The 22,088-nt window shown below is 35.3% G+C and overlaps 1 protein-coding gene across 2 annotated transcripts in view; it reads right to left on the bottom strand.

Moving 5' to 3' along the window:
- The window catches only part of Dnaaf3 (Dynein axonemal assembly factor 3), a 223,732-nt gene that overhangs the window by 172,003 nt on the left and 29,641 nt on the right, over positions 1 to 22,088 (bottom strand). For both annotated transcript variants that reach the window (XM_090410152.1, XM_090410151.1), the window contains exons 4-5: positions 13,484 to 13,584; positions 7,084 to 7,177 (exon numbers count right to left, since the gene is read on the bottom strand). In XM_090410152.1, coding sequence (XP_090266278.1) covers positions 7,084 to 7,177; positions 13,484 to 13,584 — 195 coding nt within the window. The remainder of the gene's footprint in view (positions 1 to 7,083; positions 7,178 to 13,483; positions 13,585 to 22,088) is intronic.

The raw sequence follows: 22,088 nt of genomic DNA, 5'->3' as shown, positions 1-22,088 counted from the left end.
TGCACTGTGGAAAGAATATGCGAAATGATTGCTGGCATGATTTCTCACTGACTTCCTACAGACCGGAAACATCTGTCGATTGTTCAAATGAACTAAAATAATCACCATTCTGAAGCCTGGGAAATCAAACAACCTTCCCCAAAATTATCGATCCATTGCCTTGCTGAGTGCAAGCTATAAATTACTAGAGTGCCTCCTACATAATAGGATTAGCTCAACATGACTTGAAAGAATTCCCCATGAACAAGCTGGCTTCTAACCTAAACGGAGTTGCTTGGATCAAGTTATCTCTCTTATTTCTCACACAGAGGTGGGCTTCCAGGGGCAGCAAAAAACATCAGAGGTGCTCATCAACATCTACTGCATATGATATATGATACAGTCTGAAGGCAAGTACTAATCTGTAAACTTCGTGAAATTCCCTGCCAGATCACTACTTGCCTTATAGAAAACATGCTTACCAACAGAACATTCCATACTATTACTGGAAATTCCACCAGAAAGCAAAGGAAGCTTAACAATAAATTAAAATTATCCACGATTATTCTCCTTATATGTGGCTGACACTCCAAAAAGTTTGGGTATGCTGATGATTGGGCTATAGCAGCTAGACATAAATCTGTCGATATAACAGAAGAAATCCTAATTACCAATGTGAACTCCCTTGAAAAATATTTTCATGCTTTCACCTTAAAAACAAATTGACAAATAGACCTTTAGATAATCTCTTCCATATAAGCAGTACCCTAAATACCTTGGAATCATCCTTGACAGGACAGTTGAAAAACTGAAAACGAGAAATAATATATACAAAAACTCTGCATCACCTCTTGGGGTGCTACGGCTAACACTTTGAGGTATCAGCCGTAGGCCTTGTCTACTCTCCCACAGAATACTGTGCTCCAGTTTGGATGAATAGTGCCCATGTGAAACTTATAGATGTACAACATGTGCCTGATCTCAGATACAATTAAATCAACTCCTATTTATTGGCTCCCAATTCTGAGCCATACTGCACTGCCAAACCTACACAGATCGAATGCACTTCTTCAAGAATGCAAGAAGATCATGTCCAATTAACAGCTTCTCATCTGCTCTGACCTTGAAGACCTTAATATTAACAGACCTCACTTTAGAAAACCCCTACTAGGAACTGCAGAGCTGCTTCTGGAAAACAACTTCTGCATGAACGATGCCTGGTCAGCAAGGTGGTTTGAAGAATCACCAACAGAGTGCCACACTGTGCCATGTATCACAGAGAAACCCCTGGTTTTGAATTACTGTGTAGAATCTGGTCATCCCTCAATAGAATCAGAACAGGACACAGTACATGTGCTGATGCTTTTTCCAAATGGGACAATGCGGTTCCCCAAACTGTGATTGTGGAGCCGAGAAGCAATCAGTGCAAAATATTATACAAGACTGTCACTTAAGAGCCTACAAAGGAAGTTTTATTGACTTCCTGTTTGCAACCAAAGAATCAATTGATTCTGTTTGTAATCTAGATGTTAACTTGTAATTTTTTATTGTTTGTCATAAATTTTATACTTTGTGATGTGTAATATGTCATGTGCTAAATAAACCACCACATTTATGCAATGGCACTGTCTTACACTCCTCCTGCTATCCAGGAGTGCGAAAGCTACAGAAATCAAAAATGCTAACATTATTAAAAGACAGCATACTACTACAACATTCATTCTTAGCTTAAGAGGGGGGGGAACACACTGCCATCTAGTGGATGTATACCTTTCTGACTCAAAGAAACTAAGAAACTCTGCTCAATCAACCCAAGGCTTTCACACTGCCTATCTACTGACTACCAAAAATTTATAAACCCAGAACACTACTCAGATTAATATTACATGATACTATGCTATACAGATCAGTCAAACTATTATCACATGAAATAGGATACACATACCTATCTCAAAACACTGCCTACTACATAGCCTACATCAAAAATGTAGACTTAAAAAAAAACATGCATAGTAGTAAATTCTAACACTGAAAGTTTTTCACTTGGTTATACTATAAATTAAAGATGCCAAGAAATTATACAATTTCTTGGCATCTTGGTTTAATCCTTTATCCAAGTGTAATTTTTATATGGAGGCCAACGACTTCACATTATTTGTCTTGGTATCCCATAATGCAAAACACATATCCTTATGGAAATGTATAATGCTATGCATTATGGGATAGGTCACTATCCAGACCAGTTTCAACCTTCGTTGAGGTCTCATCAGAAGGAGCCAAACCCAGAAGTGATACCAAGGTTGAAGTAATGTAGAAGTCATATTTTGCAAACGATTTTTGCAAAATATGACAACCCTTATAACAAAACACCAGCTCTAAAAAAAAAAAAAAAAAAAAAATACGTTCCCACTGGAAATTATTAAAAGGACATGTACTATTTCCCATAATCAAATTATAATAACTAGTACATGTTCACCAGATATTTTGCATGGCACAAAACAGCTATACAAACGGTTAAAGGACACTATCATGGAATTTCCCTCCACCATTTGCTAGCTTCCTTATGGATCATTTCAAAGAGAAATAGAACAATTAAAAGCCCTTCTAGTTGAATGGCTACACAATGGATTTTGCAAAGGCATTTGACAAATTAACCTTATGGCACACCACTAGGTGTGCCACAAGGTTAAGCGCTGGGACCATTGCTGTTTAATTTGTACATAAACAATATAGGAGATAACCTGAAAGGAAATATTCAGCTGTTTGCTGATGATGCGAAATTAGGTCGGGTAATAGTTAATCAAGGCAATGTGGAGAGTTGCAGGATGATTTAAATAGGCTGTCAGTATGGCCAAAAGTTAATGGGTGTCAGTTTAATGTGAAGAAATGTAAAGTTATGCACTTTGGGATAAACAGATTACAAACCATTTATCACACTGATGGCACTGTACTCCAGGAAATAAATGAAGCTAGAGATTTAAGGGTAGTGGTAGACAGAGTTAAAGTTTAGATGACATAATGCTAAGAATGGTAAGGGAGCACATGAGATTACTTGGCTAATGAAGAACACATTCACAAGTAGAGAAAAGGAAGACGTTATTCCTCTTTATAAGGCTTTGATACACCCACATCTGGATTACTGTGCTCAAGACTGGTCCTCTGGATTTCTTGGGAATGTGGAAGTGGTGGAGAGGCTTCAGAGGAGTGCAACCAAGATGGTGAGTGGCCTGTAGAATATGCCCTATGAGGATGGATTAAAGGTGTGTAGATTGCAGAAGTTGGTTGATAGGAGAAAAAGAGGGGATATGATAGAAACATTTAAGTTGCTTAAAGTATTTTATAGGATAGATGCAGGGGAAATGTTTCAGCATTTGGCTAGAGGGACCAGAACAAGGGGTCATTCCTGAAAGTTGAATAAAGGTGTAGTCAGTAGGGGTGTGAGGACTAGATTTTTTGCTTGGAGAGTTGTGAATGAGTGGAATGGGTTGACGGAGTCAGTTGTGTGAGTGTTTGTCAGTTAATGGGTTCAAGGAGAGGTATGATAGATTGTGAGAATAGAGTGGATCTCCTGTGATGAATTTTCGGAATCCATGGAGGTGCCTATATAATAATAATAATAATGTTTATCACAGGAAACCATGGCTAAAACATGCTGTGCACACGTTGATAGAAGCAGATAGGATTCCAACTGCTGTCAAAACTGCAAGTATTACAGCGGTTGGAAGGGTCTGACAACAAATAAATCAGTGTGCAAGTTGTAGAGGAAAATGTGTCTGGTATGTTGATGCATGGAGTGATTTAGTAAAAAAATTATAAAATAAAAAGGATTTCCATATGAATGTTATTGGAAAATTTTCCACAGATGGCTGTGGAAAATAAGCCAGTATTAAAAAAAATACTGGCTGACATCAATAAGTATGTATATCATTAAAACTGAAATTTCCATCCTCACTAGGAAAGAAGAAAATATTTACTGCAACTGTAATTAAAAAATTAAAATAAAAGAAGGAATAGCCATAGTATTCAACACAAAATACGAGGCTAATCTTCTTGAATGGCAGTCAGTCTCAAGTAGAGTAATGTGGGCAAATATGAGAATGGGGAACTGGACAATGAGACTTATTTGTGCCTATGATCCCACAGAAGGTTCTATTAAGGTAGAAGTGGAGGAATTTTTTGACGCTCTAGAAAAAGCAACTGACACAATGAAAAAGGAAACGTTGGTCCTTGTTGGGGATCTAAACAGCAGAGTAGGAAATGATTGTGAGACATACAAAAATATTTTGGGAAAATTTGGAGAAAAGAGCAAAGCTAATAATAATGGCAAATATCTGTTGGATTTCTGCTCAGGACATGGACTGGTTATTACTAACACCATGTTCCAACATAAAAATGTGCACAAATTCACATGGAGAGAAGAGGCAAGGAATAAGAAAAGTCTCATTGACTATGTTATTGTTGATAGTGATGTTTTCTCCCTGGTGCAGGACACCAGTGTACAGAGGATTTGAAATTGGAAGTGATCACTATTTAGTCTTGAACAGGATAAAATTGAATTTCATATTGAAAAGAATAACATGTAAGAGAGTTTTAAAGTGAATAAAAGTTGAGCAGCTCTCAGATGTTAACTGTAGACTAAAATACAGAAAGATTGTTGAAAAGAAAATGAAAGAGTTTGAGAACAGGAATCAAACCTTGGAGATTCAGTGGCAAACTCTGAAGAAAACATTGATTGATTCTGCAAGAGAGGCATGTGGTGAGGTTGTGTGCAAGGATAAAAAAATCAGAACTCCCTGGTCGACACAGGAAGTTAAAGAGGCAGTGAAGGAAAAGAAGAAAGCATATCAAAAGTTCCTGGCAAATAAGTCAGCTTTTACTCTTACAGAATACAGAGACAAATGTAAGAAAGCTAAACAGTGTGTAAAACTAGCTAAACAAAAGTCATGGGAGGACTTTGGCAAGAATATAGAAAATAAATATCAAGAAGGTAGCAGAATATTCTGGAGGTTGTTGAAGAAGCTTAGGAATAGAGGAAAGAATGCTGTAAAAGGAGTTAGAGATGATAAAGGTGACATGAAAACAGGAGAAAAAGATATCCTTGAAGTATGGAGTAATTACTTTGAAAAACTGCTAAATGAAACAAGCAGTGATGACAGCACAGTGATAAAAAACACTGACCAGGCATGCAGTCAGGAATACATATCTATACTTGAAGTAGAAAAAGCCATCAAAGGCTTGAAATGTGGAAAGGCAGCAGGAGTAGATGATATTCGACCAGAAAGGCTGAAGTATGGCGGTATAAAAGTCTTACAGTGGCTGCACTGCATAGTTCAGAAAGCCTGGACAGAGGGACGAATTCCCGATGATTGGAGTAGAGCTCTCATAGTACCCATATATAAAAAGGGAAATAAAACTGAATGTGAGAATTACAGAGGTATTTCCCTACTGAGTGTTCCAGGATCTATGCAAGTATACTTGAGAAACGGTTGAGAAGAATTGTGGAAGAAAAGCTTGGTGAAGAACAAGCTGGATTCAGGCCAAATAGAGGCTGTCAGGATCAGATCTTCACTTTACGACAAATAGTCGAGAAAGCATGGGAATATAACAAAGATCTGTATTTAAGTTTTGTCGATTTGGAAAAGGCATATGACAAGGTGCCAAGAGAGAAGCTATTCAATACGCTGCAGTTATATGGTGTCAATGGGGCATTATATCAAGCAATACTTAGTCTTTATTTGAATTGTGAGTCAGCAGTTAGAATTGAAGGAAGTACAGGAAGATGGTTTAATGTTAAATCTGGTGTGAGACAAGGATGTACATTATCCCCTCTGTTATTCATTATCTATATGGATCACATTATGAAGGAATGTGGTATTAAACCTGATATCAAAATTGGAGATGTTAATATCAGCTCTTTGCTTTATGCGGATGATGTTATACTTCTAAATAAATCCGCTACAAGTCTGCAAGATTCTCTGACTAAATTGAATAGCTGTTGTAATAGATATGGTATGAAGGTCAGCAATAAAAAGACAAAGACAATGAAAATAGGCAGAATCATTGAAAATGTCAACTGTGTTGTGAATGGAGAACCTGTGGAACAAGTAAAACATTTCAGCTACTTAGGCACAATTTTTGCTGAAGATGGTAAACTAAATATAGCAATAGACAACAGAATCAGCAAAGCTGGTATCGTGGGAAGTCAATTGAATAAATTCATATGGAATAAGAAAGAAATTAGTCGGAACACTAAATTAGCTGTATACAAGACTGTGTTCAAACCAATTTTAACTTATGGATCTGAGAGCTGGGTCAGAAGTAAAACACTTGACCAAAGACTAGAGACCGCAGACATGAGAGTCCTGAGAAAGATTAGAGGCGTGAACAGATGGCATCAATGGCAATATCATATTAAAAATGAGGATATTAGGAAAGAACTTGACATTGTCAGCATCCAGGAATGCGTTAGCAGAGCTAATCTCAGATGGTATGGTCACTTAAATAGAATGGGAGAGGAAAGATTAGCAAAACAAGTGTTCTCTGCCAGGTTGGCAGGAAAACGACCCAGAGGAAGACCAAGATATAGGTGGATTGATACGGTACAAAGTGCCTTAGACGATAGAAATATAAGATCTGATAATGTTGGAGTCTTGACAAGTAACAGACTGATTTGGAGGAAAATTGTAGATAGGAAGTTAGTAATGATGTAATTTTTTCATGTAGTACTGTCATATCCTGTACACCCCTTGAGGGTACATGGCAGGAATTTGATGATGATGATGATGATGTAATTAAAAAAAAAAAAAAGAAAAAAGGTGCTACTGTTTATTACTAAAATAAATACTGAAAGTTATTTGGATATGTGAAATATAATGTTCTGGTTTTCATTTAACTCAATCTACAACTCAAAACCATGTTAGACCATTGTATCCTATCAACTGTGAAATGCATATTATTATAGACAACACTAAAAATCAGTTTCTTCATTCCTTTGATATTGCAAATATCAATCTAAATTAATAGAACAATGTTAATTTATAGTAATTATATAATTGCTACATATGAATGTAGTAATTATTTTTAAAAAATTTTAAATGAAATTACCTTGAAGTCCAAAGACATTTTGTGGTTCTAGACATGATGCCAATAACAGCATCTGACGAGCATAGAGTTCCATGGAATTTTCAATAACATATATCTGTGGTTTGTTTTATTTAAAAAAAATCAGAAAAGATAAATATTACAAATACTGTTTACTGAAACAATCTACATTTGAAATTTATTATTCTAAGTAACATTTTCTCTAGATTATTTACAGTATTTTCAAAGAGAAATGAACCTCAAGGGAGCAAATGACAAAGAGAAACATTACATTGTTGAAATTTGATCTACCACATGCCTAAATCTAAACCTGTACTTCTTCCAACAGTAATTAGAATAGCCTTTAAAAAGTTTTCAGAAAAAGAAATATGGTGAAGTAAGATCTACAGTCATAATCCATTTTTTTTTTTAAATAATTTGTCTAAGAAACATAGATGTCAGGTAAACAAAGGAAGTGAAAAAGCTGTGAATAGTTATAGTATCTTGTTGAAATTTAGGAAGTTTATATGGCAATAATTTCCACAAATATCAGCAAAGTTTGTAAAATGGAATTCACTGCTGAATCTGTTAAGAAGACATTCTGTTTTATGAAGAAGATTCTCTTTTGTGATATTACAAAACTAGTTTCCAACTTCTGCCAATTCAGTAATTCTGAGGACTGAATATATCCCAGTACAAATGCAACTGTGTTTGCCATACTGCAATCATTTATTTCCTCTTTATCAGAAGTCAGATGTTTCATGAACTATTTACAATATTAGTGATACAGGTATCCTGTGTGATGTCTTAAATTTATAGGAAAACATAAATAATTTTTCTTCAGAATGTCTTATAGACAGATGTCACAGATACACCACTCTGTGATGAAAACTTCCTTATACACTATGATTACTACAGAAAAAATGTTCATATTTCTTTTCTGTAACAAACAATGAAATTAGTACAAGAAAGTGTATCAACAATGTAAATGGTATACAGGCTTAAGAAGTTTAAGTAGAGGTGTAAGTGATGAAGACAGTGGGAGGGCTGCACAGGGCAGAGTGCCCTCCCAAAATGAGTCTTTGAACTTCTTGGAGGTGTCATGTCACTAAAATATCTGAGTATATACATTATCATTATATATATATATTATGATAACTGAGAGGAGACCTCCACATACCCTTTAACATATTATCGGTCTTGCATTGTTGAGCATTAGATGGGACTTGTTTAATGTATATTATGTTCTTACTGCTTTTAGGCAGGCACATTTTTATAATTTTTTCAGTACATATGGAAAGATGAGTATGCTGACTCCATGGAGGAGTCAAATTATAATTTTTAGTTTAATTTATATAGTTATAATTATATAAATTAAATATATAATTTATATAATTATTTATATAATTTATTTAATTATAATTTATAGTTACCAAATAATAATAATATATACAAACATTATTTGCTTTTGAAAATTTGCATTAACCAAATAGGTTGGTTTCTGTACTGAGTGGGATATAATATAAATGCTTACTGATATTTTAATTTTATGATTATATCATACTTTATTATGTACAAAAATAACAACAAAAAAAATTAAAATCAGTGGAATCCCCTTTAGCTTTAGCAATATTGGGGTTACACTTCATATACACTCATTATGAACGGGAGTGACCATATATTTGTTACAACTGAAGATGTTTTTTTTTTTTCTTAAAAGAAAACTTGATAGATAAAATGTTATGGTTAGAATGAGAGGAAAGGATATGAACTCCTTGGGAAGAAGAATTTGCAAGTGTGTTTCAAATGATAAGTAGTGAACTTGAAATCATTTTATATGCAAATATTAAACTGAGGAGTAGTTTCCATTCTTATCTCTACTAGTCATTGAAATACAAATATTGTGTAAAAATCACCCATTTACATTTTTCACATTTCATAAGCAGGTTGTGGAAGGACAGGAAGAGGATGGATACAAAGGTGAGGAAGTGATTATAGCAGAGCAAAGTGATGCAGTGCAAAACGGTGGAGATGATGAGAACATAAATGAAAATCAGAGTCATGATCAAGGAAATGGAGATGTTCAGGATGAAGAGAAAAGTGCACTAAAGCAGAGAGAGAGAGAGAGAGAGAGAAAGTGATTGTCTTGATGGGATGGCCTAAGAATGGAGAAATGTTATGCTTGTATATTAATGTATGGAGTATCAGAAATACAGGGACTGAGTTTGTGGCATTGACTGAATCAGCATGCCCAAAGATAATATGCCCATATCAGTACAGTGTCGCGAGTGAATGTAGTGGTAGATTTGAGCTGTGCTAAAAAGTGTTTTTAATTACTGTATAGTGTGGCTTTTTTATTGCAAATTGTGCTGCATTTTTTCAGTTTGGATACAAGTGTCATTTCTGCTTCTGAAAATGGCATCCATAAAGAAATGCATGTCAGCAGCATGGAAGGCTTTGGTATGAAGATTGAGCTCTGTCTTTGATTTTTTGTTTTGCAGTGAATGCATCATAAAAATTCCTATATGTATACACCGAAAAATTTGAAAGATTTGTGGACTGTTTGAGTAAATGAGAAGAAGGAAAGCATTAACATATGTGAAAAGTGTCTTGATAGATTAGAGCTATTAGAAATGGGATCAAGTCTTGGGACTGTAGTAAAAGAGCTTAAGCAAGACTTAGGAAGAATGAAAAGCAAAATGAAGTTCTCATTTTCATCAGCCAATTTCTTCTTTAGAAATTGGCTGATGAAAATGAGAACGAGGAAGTAAGTTTTATGAAGAAAGAGTCAAAGAATAGTCATATATCATTAGAGATGTGATGACTAATAAAGTGCAAAAAACATGCTTTCCTGGTGGAAAAATGAAGCAAATAACCGATGCATTGCAGAAAAGAAAAGACTGGGCATCAAAATTAGTGGTTATCATGGGAAAAATGACTTGATTGGGGCAAAAAAGAATGTTGATAGAGACTTCAAGAAGTTGTTGTGGCAGGTAAATAATAATAGGGTTGTTGGAAAAGTCATAGGCGTGTTGCCTAGATATGACAATAGTGAATTGAGAAGGGGAGAAGAGATAGCTTAGTTCCGTGAGGAAAAGGGGATTCAATTTGTATATCTGTGGAGTGAATTTGAAGAAAAGTTGGAATGGTTTAAAGTTGATGGATTGCATTTGAATGGGTTTGGTGTTAGGCATTTAGAAAGGCTACTGTTTTCTGAGAAGGCACAGAGTCAAGAAGTTAATGTAGTAAATGATCAGAGTCTACTTGTGAAGCAGGATGGCACAACTAAATAGATTGTACAACAAGAGGAAGATGGATATGACGTTGAAGATGTAGTTACAGCAGCACAAGGGGATGGAATGCATAAAGGTGAAAATGAGACAGGTAGGAATGGAAATCAGAGTCAGGATCAGAGAAATGGGAGTGATCAGATGGAAGAGAGAGAGAGAGAGAGAGAGAGAGAGAGAGAGAGAGAGGCATGGTATAGCAGCTAGAACAGAGAATAATGGAGCTGATAAAATGGCTTCAAAGACAGGAATTGTTAGGTTTGTACACAAATGTAAGCAGTATTCAAAACAAGAGAGCTGAGGTAGTTGCATTGATTGAGTCAGTATGCCTAAAGATAATTGGAATAAGTGAAACTTGGTTGTCTGAGGAGCATGTCATGTCGGGAATAGAAATGGAAGGATATATAATTTTCCAGAAAGATAAAAATGTGAAAGGAGGGGAGGGGATGCTGATAATGAGTGCAGAGGAATTGTGTCTGCAAAGTGTGGAAGTTGATAGCGCATGCACACATGCAATTTGGGTAACTTGACTGTGTAACATCAACTTCTGGAGATAAGTGATCAAAGTTGGCAGCGTATGGGGATGGGGGGGGGGGGAGTCTAGGAAGTTTTGATAAACACCTAGAGCAAAAAAATGATATTAAAGCAACTGATATGTTATATCCTAACATGTAAGTTGCTTTAATATCATTTTAATAACATATCTTAAAACCCTTTAACTTTAATGTTTCATCAAATTGTAATAATTTGTTGTAAGCTTTTTATCCTTCTTATAGAATATATAAGAAGTCATAAAATTAATTAATTTTGGTTCTAGGTGTTTATCAGAACTTCTCCCCCTTGTAGTTGTCTGAATTAGGAGAGAGGTTAATGTAGCAAATAAAAACTATGGTAAGGAAATCTTGATCCACAACAAATAGAATAATGAGGATTCCAAGTTTGGTAACTTCTGGCAAGAAATGTCTGATCGATCTCTCTCTCTCTCTCTCTCTCTCTCTCTCACACACACAAAAAGAAACAGTAATGATGGAGCTGACATAAATGATTGATCACTAAGTGAGTAGCCAAAAAAAAAACATGCAACTAATCATAGATAGAAAGCTGAGCAGGGACCCTCCACAGCTGAGTCAGTTTTGACAATGTTTTTCAACTGGAAAGACTTGGGTTCAAATCCTATCTAGAACATGAAGAATCTTTATCAGAATTTTCAACTGAAAGTAAATTAACCTGTCTCATACAGAGGTGGTCCTCCTCGAAATTCTGGTTTTTCATCCCACAAAACAAACTAAAAAGAAGAACAGACAGAGTTAACAAACATGCAGACAGGATTAACAGCCCATTAATCAGATTGAAAACAAGCCAAGTTACTTGGCCATGACAGGTCATTGAGCTTAACATGCAAGTAATGATGGGAAACGAAAAAGCTGAGCAATTAATCAGAGAACAAGTCTGAGACCACGAGCATTCAAATTGAATTGGATTTGCATATATATATATATATATCAACAAAACCATTACAAAACAGAACTGGGATGTAGTAGTGTGTTGGGTGCTACATCAGCTCACTACAAAAATGAAACAGAGAAGACTAGAAACCTGCAGCAGATTATTTAAATGTTACCAAAGGCAAGACTTTTGCAATATGACAATTGTATGGGGCAACATACAAGAACATATTTAAAGTTGCAACATGCTCCCTATTTCCAGGACTTGGCTTCATCAGACTTCTGCATATTTCATAAATTGAAGATATATTTCAAAGCTATCCAATGTAAAAATGATGAACAGGTCAAGGTATAAGTGAGAAAATAGTTGTTCTGCAATCAACATGAAGAGTTTTATTATTTATTAATGTTTGAAAATACTTGTTATGGAAGAGAGAAAATGTTTTATAATATTACACTGAAAAATAGTGTATAAAATATAAAGTAGACTTAAAGCTATTTTTTTTTAATTTCACTGGACATAACTCCTTTGTAGGAAGCTATTATAAATGTAGGCATCACTTTTGGAATCCCTTGTATAATTAATATTTTTTTAATCCAAATTACTCTGAGATTCTCATGATAGTATGTGGATCAATGTTACCAAAAAGTACTTATTTAAAGAGGAAATGTTTTACAACTAAAGAAGGAAGAAAAAGTAATAAGAAGCAAATTTATTAGTTATTAAAATATGGAAATTATGCCTACTAGTTTTACATACCTACAAAAAACTGGTGGCTTCATCAGGGCTTAATAAACATGAAAAATATATAAATAGATAACAAAGTTGTATAAATGCTGATAAAACATTACAAAAAATAATAATAAAATAAAGTAAATAAATAAATTCATGCTAACAAATAAATGTGAAGTCGCATGGCATGCATCAGCTGTCTGCAGTTAACAACAGAAGGTGATTGTTAGCAATGTTAGTCTGTGGACTAACTTCACTAAATAAATACCAAGACTGGTTAATACCAGTCCTTGGTATTTATTTAGTAATTTATATGAATGGATGACCATAACTAATTCCTTCAGATCTCTGGAATAAAACTTTTCTTCTTCTACATAAGGTATGGTAAGGTAAGGTAATTGAAACATTCTAATCAACTGCATGGCTGGTATTATAAGTATGGTTGGCCAGATATAGCTTTTCTTTTATGCTCGACATCTGAAAATGTTCCTTCTTTCTGAACTCAAATCCATGGCTTGTCTGTCCTATGTAGGCTAAACTACAAGAGCAGTGAATTCTATATACCCTTGGGTATTAGTGTAATAAAGTGTGCTTATTAAATATTTTATCACAGACTTGAACCTTCTGTCATTAACTGCAAGCAGCTAATGCATGCCACAAGACTTCACGTTTACTTGCTAGCATGAATTTATTTATTTACTTTATTATTTTTTTTTGTAATGTTTTATCAGCAGTTATATTTTTCATGTTTATTATGCCCTGATGAAGCCACCAGTTTTATTGCGTGTGTGTGTGTGTGAAACTAGTAGAAGTACATGTAATTTTCAAATTTTAACAACTAATAAATTTCCATATTATTATTACTTCAAATTGTTATTGTCAATAAAATAACAGAAAAAATTTAATAGAAATAAAATTATTAAAAAATATGATTTTTTGCTAGATAACAATATACTAACATTTAATTGTTTTCTTTGGTGGCGATAAGCTTGTGCAATAGTCTTTATTATATGTCTTGCATCTCCAGCTCCAGTTATTAGAATATTACAATCTTTGGTTGCTGGGGAAAAAAAAAAATTAACTGGAATGAGATTAAATGAAAAAAAAAAAAGAATTTACATATATATGAAAAATATATATACAGTATATAATTAATCTATATGCCAGTTAATAACTGATATTGTTGCTCTTTTTCCACATTCATCAAGTTCAATTTAAACTATAAACTTTTTTAGTTTAATAGAAGAATAAACCACCACTTAGTCTAAAAATTCGCATATTAAAAGCCCATTACCAATGCTATTGTTTATCATACTAGGTCTACTACTTGAACTAAGAAAAATAGCAGCTACAGATTTCAATCACATAACATTAAAACAAAATACCTTGTACTATTGGAGATCTTTCTCAAATAAAATAGCCTTGTTACTAGTATAATTAAATTTCTTTTACATTTTTATAAAAATAGAAGTCAAAGTTGTCACTGTACATTTTGCAGTGAAATGTGAAAGGGCAGACATCACAGAGTAAAATTACAATGTTCTGCTGTAGAAAGAATATTTAAGTCAAAAATTATCAGTCTGAAAATTCCAAATAGCATTCACAGTACATAGTAATTTGAGATTTTATTTAAAACTGAATTCCATAATTGCATTTACCTATCAACTTGAGACTCAATTTTATTATTATTGATACTTCACTGCCATGATGTGTTTAACATAATGAGAGGTCCCATTCGTATGAAATGCCTTAAACTCATCCACACTCAGCACCCTTTAGCTGTGCATTTCACTCAGAAGACCATTTATTATTATTTGGTAACCTCCATGGAGTCAACAGACTCATTGGAGGCACACTCCACCAACATCATGTTTATCATAATGAGTTCAGAAGTTATTTACACTACCTGCACTCACAACACACTCAAGCAATGTACTCCCACTTACTAAAAACTCACCACATAAAAAATCTACTTCTCATATCCTTCTTCACATCTTTATACAACTTCCAGGGATGACCTTTTGTTCATATCTTAACATCCCCTCTTTTTATAATTTCTTCCGTGTTAATAAGATAGAATCCCTTAACTAACTTGAAGGTCTCTATTATATCTCCTCTTTTCCTCCTATCCACCAACTTCTATAATCCACATTCTCTCAAACGCTCTTCAAAACCAACATTCTAGAGCAGTGATTTTCAACCTTTTCCATAATACGGCACACCTAGACTAATTATTAAAATTCTGCCACACACTAAAAATATATTCTTTTAAATGTTTTGATGATCTGGCAAAAAATAGGCATAATTTTGATTGATTTCCACACACAAGAAGAGGGAAGACAGATACTAATAAATAAATGCGCAAATTATGGCATTATTTCTTTCAATTAATTTGTTTTCATAAATCTCACGGTACACCTGAAGACCTCTTGTGGCACACCGGTTGAAAATCACTGTTCTAGAGTCCTGATATCACTTTGATTATTCATCGTTGGACCCTCTCTATATTTCCACATCACAATGAAAACTAGGTGACCAAATGTGGTCAGATCAATGCCTTATATAGAGCAACCACCACCTACTTATCCCTACATGTCAATGTAATTTTTATCATAGTACCAATACGATATGCAATCTTTGCAACACATGCAATGTGCACCCAGAATATCAATCCACTGTCTATTATCACTAAAAAGATCCCGAATCTCATCCACTTCCTGAAGTACAGCTCCATCAGTACAGTATGTAGCCTTATATCAGAGTGTAACCAAACACTTTCCATTTATTAATATTAAAACTCCAACCCTACTCATTTGTCCAAGAAAAAAGTCTATTCAAATCTTTATGTAGAGAGCAGTGAGTAGAATAGTATTTCTTTAGGAGTAGTGAGTGCATCTAGTGTGAATGAATTTAAGGGAAGGTATGACAGCTGGTTTGGATAATTTATAACCTCCCTCGATGAGCCCTTGACTTCCTGGAGGTCTCAGATAATAATAATAATAATTAACATCAGCACTCTACTGATAATTGTACTTAACTTTGCATCATTGGCATACATTTCAAAAAAAAAAAAAACAGTCAATGCACACGAAATATTATTTCCAAACAAGTTAAACAGTAGGGGCCCCAAGAACAGAACCATGAGGCATGCCACTGGTCACCTTTTCTGAGACAGAACTCCATTGTATACAACTTGCTAGTATCATTCAGAGAGCCAATTTCTGATCCATCTAACCAATATACTATCTATTCTTATCCTGTGCAAATGCTTTTGCAAAGTCTGAGAATATCACTATATATGATTCTCCCTTATCCAACATATTTGTCACTTTATCATAAAATATAAGCAGATTGCTAAAACAAGACCTGCCCTTCATAAACCCTGTTGACCATCACAGAGAATCCTATGTTCATCAACCCAATCCTGTATTCTATTTATAGGTGTAGGGTATTAAGTGAGTGATCTCAGAGGTCTGCTTCACCAAAATTGTTATATTTAATGTGTCATTTGTGTTCTTTTATACGAATAGGAATTGTACATCCAGTTTCACCAATATAAAAGGTAAATTACAGGTGCAATGGATTGGATATAGTATACTCCAGGGTGGGTCAATGGGGAAAGAGGATCCTTAGAGAAGTTGAATATGTTTTTTAATTTTATAGGTCGTTTAAATGTAGCATTAAGATTATAATGGTGTAAAATTCTATTTATTTTATCTGATAATCCTTTAATGTATGAGATATCTATGGTCTTACTGTAATCTATATTATATACATTATTATTATTATTATTACCCAAGACCCCATGGAGTCAAAGATTCGTCTAGGAGGTCCTTTTATCACAGACACAGCTCATCATACCATGCTTTAAACACACTCAAATTCTCTGCAGACACCACAATCACAGGGAAGGCATTCCAATCATTCACAACTCTGCATGAAAAAACCTGCCTCTCACTCCCCTACTTATACAGGAGTGAGAGGCAGGTTTATACAGTTTATAAAAAACTGTATAAACCTGCATCCCTGGAAACTGTATAAAAAACTCTTTATAGTTTCCAGGGATGACCTTTGGTTCTCCACTGATCTCCCACTATTTTCTGTAGAACCTCTCCAGCATTGATCCTATAACAACCTCTTAATAACTTGTACGTCTATCATATCTCCCCTCTTCCTCCTGTCCACCAGACTCTGCAAGTTGCATCTTCTCAATCTTTCCTCATACTCGACATTTCAGAGACTAGAAACTACCTTAGTCAGTCACCTCTGGACCGTTTCCAACATCTCTTCATCCTTCTAAAAACCAGGTGACCAAATCTGGGCACAATAGTCCATGTGGCCTAATCAAAGCCTTATACAACGGAACAAGAATCTCCCAACTTCTACATGTCAGTGTCCTCTGCATCATTCCCAGAAGCCTTTGTGTTGTCTTCACAATTTTGGCTATGTGTCCCCTAAATTTCAGATCCTTATCCACTATCATCCCCAGATCTCTTATTTCCTTCACCTCTGACAATATATCATCAGCAAGCATAAATTCTGCATCCCATTTTTGTTTTCCAAATTTTAAAACCTTACATTTTGCAACATTGAACTCACATCCCCATTCCAGTGTCCAATCACTCAATTTATTTAAGTCTTCTTGTAAGGCCACAACATCTTCTCTACTCTTCATGGTTTGTCCCAACTTTGTATCATCTGCAAACAACTAAATATCTCCATCCAAATCTTCACCAATATCATTAATATACAGGTTAAACAGCAATGGCCCTAAAACAGACCCCTGAGACACACCACTAGTAACTTTCCTTTTTCTAGATATAGCTCTCCCATACACAACTTATTGATACCTATCAGGTATCAACAAATATGTACTGGATGTACAACAGGTCTCTAATCCAATATAGCCAGTCTCTAATCCAATGCACCAATCTAATATCCAACCCCATCCACTTCAGTTTGACTATCAACTTATCATGTGGTAATCTATCAAAAGCCTTTGCAAAATATAAGTATATTACTGTGAATACTTCCCCTCTGTTCATGGAAACAGTCACATTATTGTAATAAGTAAGTAGATTACTAAAACATGACCTCTATTTAGTAAATCCATGCTGTCCATGAAAGATAATACCACTGTTGTCAACAAAATTCTGAATCCTAGTTCTCACAAGCTTCTTCAACAACTTAACTACAACACCTGACACACAGATAGGCCTATAGTTTGATGCTTGAGTTCTATCACCTCCTTTATGAAGTGGCACAATCTTGCCCTCCTTCCACTCCTTAGGAACTTGACCGAGTGCAAGACTCATATTAAAAAAATATTTCAAGGCTGCCATCAACTCCCTGGCACATTCTTTCAGAATACGTGGTGATATATTATCAAGTCCCACAGCCTTATTTACATCTAGTTTGCTCAACTCCCCATACACCTCTTGCTCACTAACAGTCAGTCTCTCTTCCCCATCATCAACTGCTCTCAATCTCTCCATGAAGTCACATTCACAAGATTGAAAGACCTTCATGAACTGTTCATTAAGTATTTCCACCACACCTTCTGCACAGAACAGCTGTCTTTATACCATTTTCTCCAATCATTGTCATCCTTCCATAATCATTCTTTCTTTTGCTGGCTACATATCAAAAGAACTCCTTAGGATTCTTTTTAGCTTCATTAGCTAACTGCTGTTCATACCTCTCTTTAGCTACCCTCACCAACCAAGTCACCTGCCTTGCATGGTCTTTGTAGTTCTTTGTAGTCCTCATAGAATTGGTTATTTCCACTTCTCTTATGCTGCCTCTATAATGCTCTTTTTCTCTGTATCGCATACATAATCTCTTTATTCATCCATTTCACACCTACCTTATTTAATCTTCTCACCCTTGAAATACATTTAGACATTGCATCTACTAGATAGTTTTTGAAAATCCCCCCAAGTGTATTGATCCCTTTTCCAGCTAACCCCTCATTACATGCAAGCTGTCTCCTGAGCTCTTCATAATCACCCCCCCTTGTATTTCTACATATACTCTTTTCTTACAAAGGTCTTCACACTGCTAGCAACCACCCAGGTAATCACCTCATGGTCACTCTCACCGATTGGTGGATGATTTGACTCCTCATTTATAATTGCATCCTATGATGAGATGACCAAATCCAAGGCCCTCAATCCTCGTGTGCCCTCTGTTTCATACTGTCTGAGGTAGTTATCCCTCCAAAACTCAAGAAACTAATTTTCTTTACTTCCAGTTGTTATCTCATCATTCCAGTCTATATTGCCATAATTAAAATCGCCCATAACGATCACTCTTTTCTTATTTGCTTGGCTAATTTGATTATACATTTCATAGTCACTACCATCCACATTTCCCGGTCTATAACAACATCCAACCAAGTATTTCATTCCATACACTTCTATCTCACACCATACTGCCTCAAAACCACTGGTACTATTTCCCTCTTGCATCTCTACTTTGTATGGACATAACGCTTTCTCTATCATCAATAGCACTCCCCCTCCCTTTTTACCCCTTCTATCCTCAGGAAACACATCATATCCTTCCATCTCTATTCCTGTCAAGATGTCATCCTCTTCCAACCATGTCTCACTTATTCCAACAATTTTGGGGTGAACAGACTCAATTAGTGCAACCATTTCATCTGCATTGTTTCTTACACTTCTGACATTTGTACATAAACACAACAGTTCATTCTTGAATCTACAGCTAGTTCCACTGATAACACTCATTCGAAGTGATCTCTCCATGCTCGACTGGGGCCATTTTCCTTTCTGCTTATTCATTTTATAATCCTCTTCAATTCCAACCGTTTCCTCTTGATCCCAGGTCATCCCATTCCTTTCCTGTCACACATGCTCTCACATCCTCTTGGAGCATCCACCTTTCTCATGCTGTGCATCCCCCTGTCCACCCTGAGCCTCCCCATTTCCCTGTTTATCTTGTACACCCATTCTCTCCTTTTCCATACTCATGTCACTTAGTTCCTCACGTGGATAGATTTATGTGTTCGTCAGACATGTTGTAATAGATTTAACGGTATTGATATGAACACAGATGGATAAGAAAATAACTATTTATTAACTTAAAAGCTAATATTTCACAGGTTATATTATATCCAGCATCTTCAGTGCACACAACACAAAGTTTGTTACAAATGCAAGACAACCACAATCCGGTGTAACAGTGGGGCTAGTATAAGTAATTGCAGCGTGCAACAAAAGACTAAAGTTACTTAAATATAAAGAGCTACTAAGCTTCATTTCTGCGATATAAACATTATTTAAATTAAGGGGATATTAAATCCCACATTGTTTTAAAACCGAATAATTCCAATCTTTGAGTTTCTTATTCGGTTTTAAAACAATGTGGGATTTAATATCCCCTTAATTTAAACAAGACTAAAGTCCTAATAGGGTGCCATCTAGGTTTAAAAAAAAAAAAGTAGTTCAAAGTTTTGAAGATGTAGTCCAAATAATAGTCTTAGAAAGTTCAAAAAAATAAAATAAAATAAAAGTAATAAATATTAATTTGGTCTTAGGATGACTGTCTCCCAAATCTTTGGTAGATTTATACAGCCATACTTGTTAAGGTTTGGAGTATGTTTTAAGGCTTCTGTTGATTCCAGGAATAACCTTTCTGACTTGTAGCAGCTTCTGTGCATTACTTTTGTTTTTTTCCAATTGATCCTGTGTGCTGGGGTATCCAAAGCATGGTCTGCCAGACCCGACTTGCCATAGCGAAAGTGTCGGATATATTTTTTGTGTTCACTGAGGCAGATGTCCACAGTTCCTGTTTGTCCATAGTAGGCTTGATGGCAAGAACAGGGCACTTCATAGACTCTTGGATGTGATAAAGGAGTGCATTTGTCCTTGGTGAACAGATGAGAGTTGCTAATTTCACATAAGGTTTAAATACAGTGTGCAGTTGGTGTTTGTTAAGCACCCTAGATATCTTTTCGATGTGCCTTTAATGTATGGGATGGTGATAGTTTTGTTGTAGTCTTCTGTGGTAGATAGAGGGGATCTCTGGGTAGCATTTAGTATCTTATCTTATGGAGATTATAACCATTGGTTAAGAAGGTGTGACATAGGTGAGAAAGTTCAGCAGTGAGAGCAATGTCATTGGAACAGATTGCTCTAGCTCTATGGGTTAGTGTTTTTAAGATACCATATTGTTGAGATGGGTGATGGTGTGATTGTTTGTGTAAGTATCTCCCTGTATGTGTGGATTTTCTACAAACTGAAAACGATAAGGAACCTTCTGGAAGATGTGTGATCAGTGTGTCCAGGAAGGGCAGGCAGTCATTGGCTTCTAGTTCCATTGTAAAGTGGATTTTAGGGTGCTGACTATTTAGATGCACTAAAAATGTATTCAATGTGTCTGGGCCATGTGGCCAAATAGCAAACACATCATCAACATAGCATAGCCAGAGACTAAGTTTGAGAGTGGCTGTGTCGATAGCTAATTATTCCAGATGTTCTATGTAGAAGTTGGCTAAGGGGGGGGGAGAAAGGGGGGAACCCATAGCTGTCCCATCTAATTGTTTATATATTTTCCCTTTCCATGTAAAATAATTTGCCTGTACTGTGAATTTAAATAGCTGAAATATATCTGGGGAGGAAATTGTGAATTTAGTAAGTTAAATGTTTCAATCAGTGGTACATTAGTGAAGAATGAGGTGATATCAAAACTCACCCTTAGGTCTGGTTTTCTAACTTAAGGTGTGGTTTTATAAAATACTTTTTAGGTGGGTAGAATTTTTAACAAAAGAGGGAGAATTGTTTGTGTAAATGGCTAGTAATTTTGCTAAATGTTTAGCTAGTTTATATGTAGGACTGTTTATACTATCTACAATAGGAGCACCATATATTCTGGGTGTTTTAATGTGCAAGGGTTTGAGTTTTTTGACAATTTCTTTTGGCCAGAAAGTGACTTTGTTCAGTAACTTGCACACCTTATTCTTTTGTGAGTTGGTGGGATCTCGATCTGTGATTTGATATATCAACCGGTCTTGGAGCAGTGCATGCATTTTGCTTTCATATTCTGTTGTATCCATTACTACAGTGCCGTTTCCTTTGTCTGATTTGGTTATTGTAATGTGGTTATTATTGCGTAGTTCTTTTAGAGCTATTATTTCTTTATGTGGGATATTATTTTGGGGAGGCTTAGAATGGATTAGGATATTGGCCATGTCTAACCTAATATTATTGGCTATAGCTGGAGGCAAGTGGTATATCCCACTTTCAACGGAAGCCTTTATTTTGGTTTTAGGAACTTCTTTAGGAATAATGACAAAATTGTGTTTAAGACTTAATGTACTCATGGCCTCTTTGGATAAGGTTGTCGATGATAGGTTCACAACAACGCCATCTTGATGAAATTGCATCTAAATTTTTTAGTGCATCTAAATAACCAGCACCCTAAAAACCACTTTACAATTGAACTAGAAACCAATGACTGCTTGCTCTTCCTGGACACACTGATCGCATGTCTTCCAGAAGGTTCCTTATCATTTTCGGTTTATAGAAAACCCACACATAC

Source organism: Typopeltis vanoorti, chromosome 20 (genome assembly GCF_054136105.1).
Source record: "Typopeltis vanoorti isolate ZY-2024b chromosome 20, IOZ_Tvanoo_1.0, whole genome shotgun sequence".
NCBI classification, from domain to species: Eukaryota; Metazoa; Arthropoda; class Arachnida; order Uropygi; family Thelyphonidae; genus Typopeltis; species Typopeltis vanoorti.
This window is presented reverse-complemented; position numbering and strand designations above follow the sequence as displayed.